The 13,259-nt window shown below is 40.3% G+C and overlaps 1 protein-coding gene across 1 annotated transcript in view; it reads left to right on the top strand.

The window, feature by feature from the left end:
- The window catches only part of LOC787476 (fibrous sheath-interacting protein 2-like), a 29,260-nt gene extending 17,344 nt beyond the window's left edge, over positions 1-11,916 (top strand). The window contains exons 6-9 of the mRNA XM_059883699.1: positions 5,701-5,769; positions 8,701-8,894; positions 10,624-10,669; positions 11,762-11,916. Coding sequence (XP_059739682.1) covers positions 5,701-5,769; positions 8,701-8,894; positions 10,624-10,669; positions 11,762-11,916 — 464 coding nt within the window. The remainder of the gene's footprint in view (positions 1-5,700; positions 5,770-8,700; positions 8,895-10,623; positions 10,670-11,761) is intronic.
- The last annotated feature ends 1,343 nt before the right edge of the window (positions 11,917-13,259 follow it).

The raw sequence follows: 13,259 nt of genomic DNA, 5'->3' as shown, positions 1-13,259 counted from the left end.
GTAAAAGAAGAAAGGAAGAATCGAATTTTATAAAGGATGAGTCAAGGAAGAGAATGGCATACAGAAGGAGAAGGAATGTGAGAGTGTGATGGAGGATAAGTAGGAAAACCAAGTACAACTGTGTGATGTGCAAATAGTTAAAAGTAGAAGACAATAAACGTAACATAAAGCTAAATGATTGATACCTATGTGGATAGCCAGCTAGATAGGTAGGAAATTTAGGTAGAAAAAAGTTTTTACAGGAGAAGGCAGTTGTAAGGAGAAGACTGTATAAAGAAAGAGAGAGGGAAGGAAAGAAAAAAGTTTTAGGAGTAGTAATAGAAGAAGGGAGTGGGGGGGGGGAGGAAAGGAGAAGGAGGGACTACAAATGAAGGAAGACGAGGGGAGAAGGGTGGTAGGGTGGATGATGAAAGGAGGTAGGAGGAAGGAATAAGACACGAGGAAAGGGAGGAGGGACAGGAAGGAAAGAGAGAGGAGGGGCTTCCCTAGTGGTCCAGTGGCTAAGACTCTGAGCTCCCAATGCAGGGCGCCTGGGTTCCATCCCTCTAGGTAGGTAGAACTTTAAAAGGACAATCCAGTTAAGACAGTGTAAAGAAAGGCGAGAGGAATGGGGGGCGGGGGGCGGGGAGAAAGAGAAGTTTAAAAAGAAGCCAGTATAAAAGCTTAAGAAGGAAGAAGAGGGATTCCTTGGTGGTCCAATGGCTAAGACACTGCACTGCCAACGCAGGGGGCCTAACCAAATACACAAATATTTTAATAATGATAATAAAATTAATTTCACAGTAAAAAGAAATAGTGATGAAAAGAAAAATCTTTAAAAATAAGATTAAAATCTCCTAAAAACAGGAGACAATGCGAAAAGAATGGAAGAAGAGTGGAAAGAGGGAAGTAGGGAAGGAATGGAAGAAGGAAAGAGGAGAGAAAAGGGATGACAGAAGGGAGAGATAAAAATAGAGGAGGAAAGACCAAGAGAAAAGGACAATGAATGACGCAGAGCTAGAAGGGACAGAAAGAAGCTTTTAAAGAAGGACAAAAAGAAGAGGCAAGATCGAAAGGAGGAAGTGGGAGGAAAGAGAAGTTTAAAATGATGAGCCTGTAGAAAGTGTAAAATATAAAAGAAATGAAACAGAGTGTGAAGGGCTTGAAAAGGATGCATTAATAAGAAAATTAAGCACAGTTGTGGACAGTGGGGAAAGAAATCTAAAAAGAAGCCAGTTAAAATATTTCAGTGATATAAGATTCATGGATGAATTGACAGGAGAGTAGGTTGATAAGTAGGAAAGTATATAAAATATAAATAGATAGAACCATAGATAGGTGAGTGATAGATGATTGATGGTTGGATGGATAGGTAGGTCTTATTTTTAAAAAGAGAACCGAGTTTCTAAAAGTCAGTAAGAAGTCAATACATACATATACACAATGGAGTGTTACTCAGCCATTAAAAAGAATACATTTGAATCAATTCTAATGAGGTGGATGAAACTGGAGCCTATTATACAGAGTAAGCCAGAAAGAAAAACACCAATATAGTATACTAATGCATATATATGGAATTCAGAAAGATGGTAACAATAACCCTGTATGCGAGACAACAAAAGAGACACAGATGTATAGAACAGTCTTTTGGACTCTGTGGGAGAGGGCGAGGGTGGGATGATTTGGGAGAATGGCATTGAAACATGTATAATATCATATGTGAGATGAATTGCCAGTCCAGGTTTGATGCATGATACAGGATGCTTGGGGCTGGTGCACTGGGATGACCCAGAGGGATGGTACTGGGAGGGAGGTGGGAGGGGGGTTCAGGATGGGGAACACGTGTACACCCGTGGCAGATTCATGTTGATGTATGGCAAAACCAATACAATATTGTTAAGTAATTAGCCTCCAATTAAACTAAATAAATTTATATTAAAAAATAAATAAATAAAAGTCAGTACATAAAAGATAGAAAAAGAGAAAGGGAAAGAAGGTAAAAAATATTTTTCAAAGGGGCCAGTACACAGAGAATAAAAGAAAAAGGGAAGATGGACAGGACAGGATAGGGTAGGGTAAAGTAGGAAAGGGAAACAGGAAGGCAGGGAGGCTAACAGAGAAGAAAGAAATACAGAAAGGGAACAAAAAATGATGAACAGAAATTGAATAACAGAAGGAAAGAACGAAGGAAGAAAGGAAGACATATGAAAGCAAAAAGAGGAGAGGTTTCAAATGGAATAAAATTATAAGAAAATGTAAAATAGAGAAAAATACGAGAATGGGAGACAGAAAGGAAAGAAAAAACTAGAGTCAGAGACAGAAAGAAAGGAAGAATGTCTCACGGGCCAAAAAGTTTTAAAAGTAGGAGTCAATTTAAGAGTGATTGACAGCTGGATATAGAGCCAGCCAGCTAGGTAGGTAGATAGGTAGAAAGAACAGATTTTTTTAAAGGAGAAAGCAGTAGTAAAGATAATAGCAAAATGTATAAAGAAAGCGACAATAGCAAAATGTATAAAGAAAGCGAGAAGGAAACAAAGGAAATGTTTTGCAAAAGGAGTAGTATAAACAAAGCAAAAGAAGAATAGAAGGAAGGAGGAAGGGAAGAAAGAAGGAAATGGGAGAGAGAAAGGGGGGGAAGAGGAAGGAGACAGGAATGGACAGAAGCAGAGAGAAGCAAATGAAAGAGGATGAGAGAGTGAGTGTGGGTGGATGGATGGAGAAAGGAAAGGAGGAGGCAGGAGCAAGGAAGAAAGACATGAGGAAAGGGCGAAGGGACAGTGGACAGTAAGAGGGGAGGAAGGGATGGCGGGAAGGGAGGAAGCAAGGGAGGGGAGGGGGAAGACATGCATGCAGGCGGGGAAAGAAGAGAGACAGAGACCACGGAAGGAATGGAGTGAGGAGAAGACGGACAAAGAGGAGAAAGTGAGAGGAGGCAGGAAGGAGGGAAGAAGAAAGGGAGGCTATAGGGAGCGAGGAGAGAAAGCTCTAAAAAAGAGGAACTCAGTTAAAAACAAATAAAGATGAATGGAGAACAGCTAGGTAGTTTGGTAGGTTGATGGACAGATGGGTAAGTAGACAGGATTTTTATGTGGAAGATCTAGTTTTTAAAAGTCAGTATTAAAAAGATGAAGAGAAACAGGTTTAAAAGAGGAAACCCCCAAAAATGGATATAAGAGGAAGAGAGGGGGAAGGAAGTAAAGGAGAAGGAAGGAAAGGAAGAAGGAGGTCAGGAAAGCAGGAAGTAGGGGAGATAGGGAGGGAAGGAGGAAGGCAGGCAGGCAATAAGTTTACAAAGGGTGGAACTTGCATGGTGGCTCAGTGGATAAGAATCCACCTGCCAGTGCAGGGGACACAAGTTCGATCCCTGGTCCAGGAAGATCCCACATGCCGTGGAGCAACCAAGCTCATGTGCCACAACAACTGAGCCCACACTCTAGAGCCTGTGAGCCGCAATTATTGAAGCTCTCATGCCCTAGAGTCTGGCTCTGCAATGAGAAGCCTGCCCACCGCAACTAGAGAGTAGGCCCTGTTTGCTGCAGCTAGAGAAAGCCTGCAAGCAGAAACAAAGACCCAGCGCAACCAAAAATAAATAAAGATTTAAAAATAAAGGATGAGTCAGTAGGGAAGACAGCTAAAGAAGGGAAGAGAATGTAAGAGTGAAAATGTAGGAACCATTTTCCTACAAAAAACCTAAAACAGGGGACAGATTGTAAAAGTAGGAGTCAGGAAAGCAAAGACAAAAATAAAGACAAAGATAAATGATTGAGAGCTGAATAGGTAGGTAGGCAGTTATACAGATGATAGGTAAGTAGGTAGGTAGGTATATAATTTTAAAAGTGGAAGCCAGTAAGGAGGAATGCATGAAAAAGAGAATGAAAGAGTTAGAGCAGGAAGGAAAAAAATAAAAGGGGAGCCAGCAGAAAGAGAGTAAAAGGAGGATGGGAGGAAGGAAGACAGGAGGGTGGGAAGGGCAAAGATAAAGAAGGAAGGAAGGAAGATAGGAAGAAAGGGTGACAGAACAAAAGTAAGAAACAATGAAGAAAGGAAAGAGGTTTATAAGTGATGAGTCAGTAGGGGAAAGTGGGAAAAAGCAGAAAAAGACAATGTGAGAATGAGGGGGAGAACCAATAAAGCCAAGTACAATTGTGTGTGATGGAGGGAGATGGGTTTAAAAAGTAGAAATCAGTTTTTTAAAAAAGAGAATATAATATAGATGGATAGATGGCTAGGTAGGTAGAGGGATAGGTAGGTACGGCAGATAGGTAGATGGATGATAGGTAGAAACATACATACATACATCCCTGCATACATACATACACACATAGAACTGATTTGGAAAAGGAGAAACCAGTGAAAAGTCAATACATGAAAGGTAGAGAGTTGGAAAGAGAAGGAATGAAAAACTTTTTAAAAGTGGATCGCTAAATAGTAAAAAGGAAGAAAAGAGAGGACAGGAGACAAGATGTGTGAGGGGGAACAAAAGAGAAAGAAGAGAAAAGAACCAGATAAAAAGAAGTTTTAAAGGAAAGCAGAAAAGACTTCACTTTTAAAGAAATGAGCAAGAGAATGGGTTCAAGAGAACTTTTAAAAAGGACCAGTCAATAAACACAATGTGAGAGGGAGGAAGGAACGAAAAGTTTGTGAAGGAAGAGTCAGTAACAAAAGCTCACAGTTCAGTTCAGTGAGATGAGAGTGTAACCTTCTGCCTCTGAGACAGTACATCACTTTAGCAGCCAGCTTTCTCCCTCCATCTTCAACTGTTAACTTCCCCTTCCAGTAGGAGGAAAGTTTCAGGTAGGCATCTTAAACAGTACCCACCTCAAATGCTTTTTGAAAAAGAAAACATAAAAGAACTTGATGTTCACAGTATTACAGAGGTGACAGGAGAATGAAGATGTCTATTTCACATATGAAATTGACTTATCACTGTAACAAAGACATCATGTTCTACCACGTCAACACCAAGGAATACACATAACTCTAATGAAAACCCAATTAGCACACATATAGTTTAGAATCCTTTTGTCTATTTCTAAATGATTAGAAACAGGAACGGCAGTCACCTTTTTCACAAATCAGGTGTATATATGTATGGTTGCCTCAGCCAGATTTTTGAGGCACAACCAAGAATTGTCATGGCCACTGTGGGGTCTCCAGCACATGGCCTCCAGGGTCTCTAGCACAGGTATTATGCTGGTCCGCATCCCCACACAAAGAAAAAGCCATGCTCTTCTTGAGCAGGACAGAGGGATGGAGTTTTTTCCCTTTTGCCAGAAGACAGTTCTGCCCCCCGCCCAGTAGAGCTTTAACTATACAAGATAATATTATAAAAGTGACTGTCCTGCCTCCCCATCACATCTATCCTAAGGTTTCCTAACCTTGCCACTTGGCATGTTGCACTGGATAATTGCTTATTATGGGGACCATCCCGTGCATTGTAGTATGTATAGCATCATACGTGGCCCCTATCCACTAGATGCCAGGAGAAATCCCTCTCCCTGATTTGTAACAACCAAAAATGTCTCCAGACATGTCCCAATTCCATTGTCCTCTGGGGTACAAATTTGCCTCCCACTGAGACCTACTACGTCCCCTCTCCAGTTTCTCCCCATATACAGATTAGGATATGATTCTCCCCCTAGTGGGCATAAAAGGATAAATAGAATCTATCTTGAATAACTTTGTCATCACCACTATTAATTTTTTTTTTTTAATTTTAAGCTTCTTATCCAAGGATCAAGAAAATGAGTGTCACTGCTGGTCACCAGAAGTCACACCAAGGACAAAAAAGTAATTGAAATAATTAGAAATACTAAAATAGTCATTTGTGCTTCTTTCCCAAAGGTGTTGTCTGGGGCAAAAGGTGTGGCTTATGTTCTTACTCCTCTAAGTGTCAGCAGTATGGGCCACTGAGGCACTTATTATAAAAGCGCAGTCTCAGGCACTGCCCCACTACTGAATCAGAACCTGCATTTTCACAAGACCCCAATGTGTGACACGCACATTGACTTTTGGGGAACACTGGCTTCCATAGCTCCATGGAGGCAGAATAAAGTAAGGGTGCTTGGATGACTATTTGTCCTCTGCCTCCTGTGGTCTTCAGAGACATGCCCTTATCTCCACTGAGATAGTGCTTGGCCTGTCATCATTCACAGTTGGCCATCACTGCAATGACTCATGGTCTGGTCTCACTGGGCTTAGTAGAACCCTCTGCGTTTCCCACTCCACCTGAGTCCTGACTGCCTGCTCCATAACACTCTGGGAGGAGCCCTCTTACCCCCAGCCCAGTGACTCCCCTTGACGAGCTTCCCAGCTAGACCCTCAGCCCTTCCTGGGCCATGTGTATACCACATGGGAACCAAGAGTGGCTTAAGAAAGCAAAACCTCAAGGGGAAATAGGGAGAGGTTGGTCAAACGGTACACATTTTCAGCTGTAAAATGAATAAGGTCTGAGGATCCGATGTATAACATGGTGACTATAGTTGAAAACACTGTATTGTATAATTGAAATTTGCTAAGAACAACATGATAAATATGTGAGGTGATGGATATGTTAATTAACTAAATGGGTGAGGGGGGAGAAATCCTTTCACAGTATACGTATGTATCAAATCACCACAATGTACACTTTAGCTGTCTTACAATTTTATGTGTCCGTTATATAAGTCAGTAAAGCTGAAATGTTTTAAAACTGAAAGAAAAAGAAAGCAAAACTTCAGCAAGAGCCTTGCTCTGCCTGACCACACTATATTACAAAGTTTGGGGTCCATGACCCCAGTGAGGAGGAAGAGTCAGAGTAGGGATAGCCAAGGAAATCTCTTTCTAGAGTCTTAAACAGAGAGCTGAGCAATAGTTCTTTTCTCTCCATTAACCTCAGTTATCTGAAGCACAAGGCCCAGCGTAAGCAAAATGTGAAGCCCTGTCTGATTTCTTTGGTCTCCAGTCACTCTCACCACCTTCCCATTTTCCCACCATCTCTGAGCTGCTAAAGGAGTGGACATTTTCCCCCTAACTTTCCTAAAGTCATATCCTTTTTCTTCCTGAGCCCAGATAACCCTTATTTGGTAAGCTAAGGGTATCTCCAGGACACTATGAAGAATTTTCTCAACTAAGTATTCTAGGATGTTTCTACACAAAAAGGAAGATAAAATTTAAGGAAATTCTTGAGACAACTGCATGGCTTGCAAGGCATAATGTCTTGGTTGTGTCATCATTTTGGGGGATGACAGATATTGAATATTATTACCTGGGTGTTCATCATGACATTTGTCCTGTTAAAAATTCTAACTTCTCCTTCCTTCCCTAGCTCTACCCCCAGGTAAGTGAAAACCTATGAAAGATGAGGGTACAGATCTTGTACTTAGTCAAAAAACGAAAAAGTAATATAAAATTTAAAAAATAGCCCTGTTGCATAATGGCTGTTTCTCATTTTTCAAGCCCCAAAAGTGAGTACAACAAAAGGTAGTCTCCAGACCTACATCTAGAAGGCATGATCACCATAAAAAAAGTGTAAAATATAGAAAAACGTAATATATGTAATGTGACAACATAATAAACTTGGGCAAAAGGCATGAACAAACATTTTACTGAAAATACACAGATGGCAAATAAGCACACAAAACACTGTTTAATATCTTTATTCCTTAGGGAAATAGAAATCAAACCACAATGAGATACCACTACACACCCAGTAGAATGTCTAGTAGAACTGAAGTAACTGACCATACCAAGTATTTGCAAGGACTTGAAGCAACTAGTGGAGAAGGCAATGGCATCCAGTACTCTTGCCTGGAAAATCCCATGGACAGAGGAGCCTGATAGGCTGCAGTCCGTGGGGTCGCTAAGAGTCGGACACCACTGAGCGACTTCACTTTGACTTTTCACTGTCATGCATTGGAGGAGGAAATGGCAACCCACTCCAGTGTTCTTGCTTGGAGAATCCCATGGACGGAGGAGCCTGGTGGGCTGCCGTCTATGGGGTTGCACAGAGTCGGACACGACTGAAGCGACTTAGCAGCAGCAGCAGCAGAAGCAACTAGAACTGTCTGACATTGCAGGTGGGAATGTAAAATGGTACAACCACTGTGGAAAAATTTTGGCAGCTCAAGTTAAACTACATCTGCCATGTAATTCAGTCATTTCACTCCTAGGTAGGTGCCCACAAGATATGAAAATATATGTTCAGATAAAGACTTGTACATCAATGTCCATAGCAGCATTATAGTCAAATTGGAAACAACCTAAATGCTCTTCAGCAGGCAAATGGATAAACTTGGTATCCGTACCATGGGATACTACTCAGAAATAAAAAGGAATAAAGTATTAATACAGGCAACAATATTGATGAATATAAAAATATGCTGAATGAAGGAAGCCAGATCACCACCCTCCCCCAACAAAAAAAAAGGGTGGTACAACCCCTGTTTGATTGCATTTATAGCAAACTGTAGAGAATGCAAACTAATTTATAGTAAAGCAGATCAGTGATTGCCTGGGAGATAGGAGAGGAGAGAGGGATGAACTATAAGGGGGCACAAGGAAACTTTTGGGGATGATGTAAATGTTAACCTTGATTGTGGTGATGGTTTCAAGGGTTTATATATATACATATATATATGCCAAAGCCAAATGGTACATTTTAAATATGTTCAGTTTATTGTACTTCAGTTACAGTTCAATCAAACTTAAAAATTAAATGATTTCTCTTTCATTTGCCTATAGGACCATCCCAGCATTTGTATAGTTCTGTAAAGACTCCTGAAAGAAGATCAACCTTGTTGCATTCTCCACATGATGTACAGAGTAACACAACAGAACAAAAGGTAGAAAGCTTTATGTCTCAGGTGCTTTGTATTGGCCACTCATTTATCTGGTTAATTTTTCTTTCTAGGGAATATCCCCATTCACTGGGCATGGTACTGATTGGTTAGAAATAATGGAGTTCTACACAGATCTGAACCGTCTTCCTGATAGAGAAGGTTCTGAGTCAGCTTCATGCTAAATGTACCGTGTAGTTGAGCAGAAACTAACAAATATTTGATGATGATAATGATGATGATGACGCTAGCTAATGTTTATTGACAACCTGCTGTGGGCCGGGTCCTAGTAGAAAGTAGGGAAAGGTAGAAGGAAGGGGAAAGGGGGAAAGTAGGTGACATAGGATACAAAGATAGAAAAGACATCCCTGCTCTTGGGGATGCACTGTCCAGGGATCAGACACACAAACGAAAGTCCTTATAGTCAAATGAGAGGAGACTTTTGCTTTGTATAAAATATGAAGCACAGAAAGTGTGGAGAAATAGCCCTGCCTAGAGAAATCTAAAAAAGCTTTATAAAAGGAGGACTTCATTGAATTGTAGTATTCCCTGGTGGCTCAGAGGGTAAAGCAGATGTCTGCCTGCAATGCAGGAGACCTGGGTTCAATCCCTGGGTCAGGAAGATCCCCTGGAGAAGGCAACGGCACCCCACTCCAGTACTCTTGCCTGGAAAATCCCATGGACAGAGAAGCCTGGTAGGCTACAGTTCATGGGATTGCAAAGAGTCAGACACGACTGAGCGACTTCACTTTCATTGAATTAGGTCTTCAAACATGAGTGGGAAGTTTTCAGATGAGTAGATGTAAGGATGTAGGGAGGCAGTATTGCAGACAGGCTTACAGTGTTAAGTGAAAGCATGAAAGCTCAAGCCAGCAAAACCAGAGCAGTGGAACAGAAGAGACTGAAATGGTAGGTTGAAGCCAGAACTTTGTATCCCTTGCTGAAGTATGAATTTATTCTCTCAGTAGTAGAAAACCGTTGCCGGTTTTTTAGTAGGATGTGAGATAAAAATGATTTGGGTTTTAAAAGATACTCTAGTTGCAGTGTGAGATAGCTACATAGAGGAGATTAGAGGCAAGATCATTTTGAGTCTACTGGGATAGTCCAGATAAAAATGATAAAGGCCTGAACTAAGGCTGTGACAATGAGGGTGACCAGAGGCCACAGATTTCAGATATTTCAGAGTCAGAGTATGTCAGGATTTGGTGACTCAACAGATGTGTGGACCCAGAGAAAAGGAGATGACAACAATGGTGATGATTTAATTTTTGTGTGCAGGTTTTGTATGCTCTCATAATGCTGAGGGCTACTTCTATCTCAGAACTCATTATCCTCCATCATATTTGTCTGTCTTTTCTACTGGGTGATAAACTTCTTGAGGTCAGGAATTATGTATCTTAGTTTCAGGCAGTGTACTCAATAAACATTAGACTGGATTAAACTAGCTTTATCTGAAATAAACAGAAAAATTCTATGCTTTCTGGAATGGAGCACTGGATTATTATTATTGGTTATAGGACTATTATACCTATAACCAAAATATGGAAGACAGACAAGTAGCAAGTTTGAAAAGATAGGAAAAGATAGCATACATGGGTATAATATAAGCTTCATTTTAAACTAGTTAAAGTGAGGTACCTGTAAAAGATATCCAGTGAGAGGTTAATAATATGTATTAGCATTGAGACCAGCACCTAGTAGAGAGGTAGAGATGAGGGGAAGGGGAGATAAGATACTGTATTATTCTGATTGCTTTAGAATCAGCAGAAGTGTCTTTTAGAAGAATAATTACTAATTAATTTTTTTTCTTGAATGTTAAACCATACAGAAAGATAGAGAAACAATTAGGATGTCATATCCTTCAAATGATGGAGGTAAGAAAATGAACAGTATTTATAATTGCTCTGATATCTTTTGGTTAAATAATTCATTTTATCATATAGTCTTCCAAGTTATGCTTTTTTCACTGATTATAAAATCCATGATTAATTTGATAAAGGAAGATAGAAGAATTATTCATGGTTGTAAATATAAGCATCACATTTTTAAGTGATTGCTGGGAGAATAGGCCTTCTGGAATCGACAAGGTGTGAGGAATTAAGAGTCTCTGCTGTGACTGCCTCTATAAGTTCCTGACAATGCAGCCATTAGAGAGTCCCAGTGAAGAGAATTCTCCCCAGGAAGGTCTCTTTTACCATCTTTTCTCCCCAGACATAAAAATCCATCCTGTTTCCCATCTCCCAGGGCTGAACTAGAGATTAGCTAAGTCTCTGTTCATCTCCGTAAAAGATACCCACGCATAACCTCCACACTTACTAGCAGCGCTGGGACATCTTCACCTGGGCGGCCCATGAGTACCTCAGATCCAACATGTGCAAAACCAGATTCATCCCCAAACCAGCGCTCTGTTCCTCCTAACTTTATTCAGGCACAAAACCTGAGTCATTTTTGACTCTTTGCTGTTTGCTCCAGTCCAGTCTGCCTCCTTAAATTCTCTCGTAACTTTCCCTTCCTTTCCATTCATGCTTCCTGTGCCATTAAGCACCGTAATAATTAGTCTCCAATCTTTTTCTTGTTGATCTGTCCTACATTTTGCTGTGAATGTAACCTTCCTGAAATACAGCTTTAGACATATAATTCTTCTACCCAAAAGTCCTCTGTGGTTCCCCTTTGCTTACTGAATGAAGTGCAGAACAGTTTGTTCTAGAGCAGGGGAGTGGTGAGAAGTTTAGCTGGCAAAGTAACTTAGAGCCAGGGAGTTCAGGCTTGTCCCTAATGGCAACAGTGGGCCCCTGGAAGCTGGTAAGCAGGGGATTTCACAAAAAGGGATCTTATACTCAGAGATACTGCCTTAACGTCCATAAATAAATACATTCTTGATTATGGTAATTTTAGACTTTATGGCAGCCCAGCAAGGAGAACTATATGATTTTTTCATATTTAAAGTTACCTCTTCTTTTCCCTAGAAATTACTACACTTCAGAGTCCAGTTGTTTCTGCGAAAACACCAAGTATCTGTAGATACTGTCTACAGGATACTTCAAAACAACAGGCAAGTAACTTTTCTTTTGTCCCAGATACACACAGAAACAATGAAGTACAGAATGAGGATCAAGATTGACATAACACAATTTCATTCATTAAATGACAATTCAGAACAGTCTTATTCCCTGAAATTAACCATCCTATATAAAGATTTTATTTAAAAGAAAATAGAAATGCTAATCCACAGTAATAATCCTGTCACTTCAGACTTCCAATGCTTATGACTATCTGTTGTGTTAGTGTTGCCATACTCTAAGTGTAGGGAGTATCAATAACAACTGGTAAGCTAACAAAAGAAAAACGGTGAGCCTGAGATTTTAAATGTGTTAAATAGATCCAAAATTTGAATACTTGTCTCAATTCTTAATAGAAATTACCAGAAACAATGTGAGTGTTCTCACTTAGCTCTTAGGTATGTAGGCTTCTTAAAAGATGAGCTTCAAGTCCATTCACACAGGAAGCAACATATTGGACTTTTGTGAATCATTTCTCTTCTCATGCTGATGGGTTGTACAGAAGCAGCCATACGGCCTCACCCTCTCCCCTTTGTGGTCAGTGATCACTCAGCCGATGGTGGGAAATTGACAACAAACATTTAGGGTACAGCCTCTGGTCACAGCATCTGTCATCTCTGTGGGTCACCAATTGGTCATTCACTTTCAGACTCAAACCCACATCCTTGGCTCCGTTAGCACTGTATTAAGTGACTCACCTGTTCTAAAAAGTTAACACATTTTCCTATTTCCTATGTTAAATGCATAGTAAGTGACAGACTCAGTTATATGTAACTCTTCAAATGTAACATGTTAGCTACAATATGCTTTTCTATATAAACAAATATTTATGAAACACCTGTTATGTCCAGGGTGCTGTGCTACTGTATTAACATCCATAATCTGTATTCTCAGTATCTGAAGAAAGAATCTTAACTATATTCTCAGTATCTGAAGAAAGAATCTTAACTACCTTGACAGTATATTAGTTGCACATCAGGAGTTAATAACTTTTTTCACTTCCTCACTATGCATGTATGCTAAGTCGCTTCAGTCATGTCTGACTCTATGCGACCCTATGGACAGCAGCCCACCAGGCTCCTCTGTATACAGGATTCTCTAGGCAAGAATACTGGAGTGGGTTGCCATTTCCTTCTCCATGCCTCACTATAGAGTCAGAAAAAAAAGTTTTTTCTGAGTGTAGTATGGATGGCAAACTTAATACTATCAGTACATATGTTACCCCCAAAATAAGCAATAAACAAATTTAGACCATCTGTTTTTTAAGGCCTTAAAATAAAATACATTGGACAATATGAGTAAGTCAGTTCAGTTCAGTTCAGTTCAGTCACTCAGTCGTGTCCGACCCTTTGCAACCCCATGAATCGCAGCACGCCAGGCCTCCCTGTCCACCACCAACTCCCGG

Source organism: Bos taurus, chromosome X (assembly GCF_002263795.3).
Source record: "Bos taurus isolate L1 Dominette 01449 registration number 42190680 breed Hereford chromosome X, ARS-UCD2.0, whole genome shotgun sequence".
Lineage (NCBI taxonomy): Eukaryota > Metazoa > Chordata > Mammalia > Artiodactyla > Bovidae > Bos > Bos taurus.
Note: the sequence above shows the minus strand (reverse complement) of the source record. Positions and strands in the feature narration are given on the sequence as shown.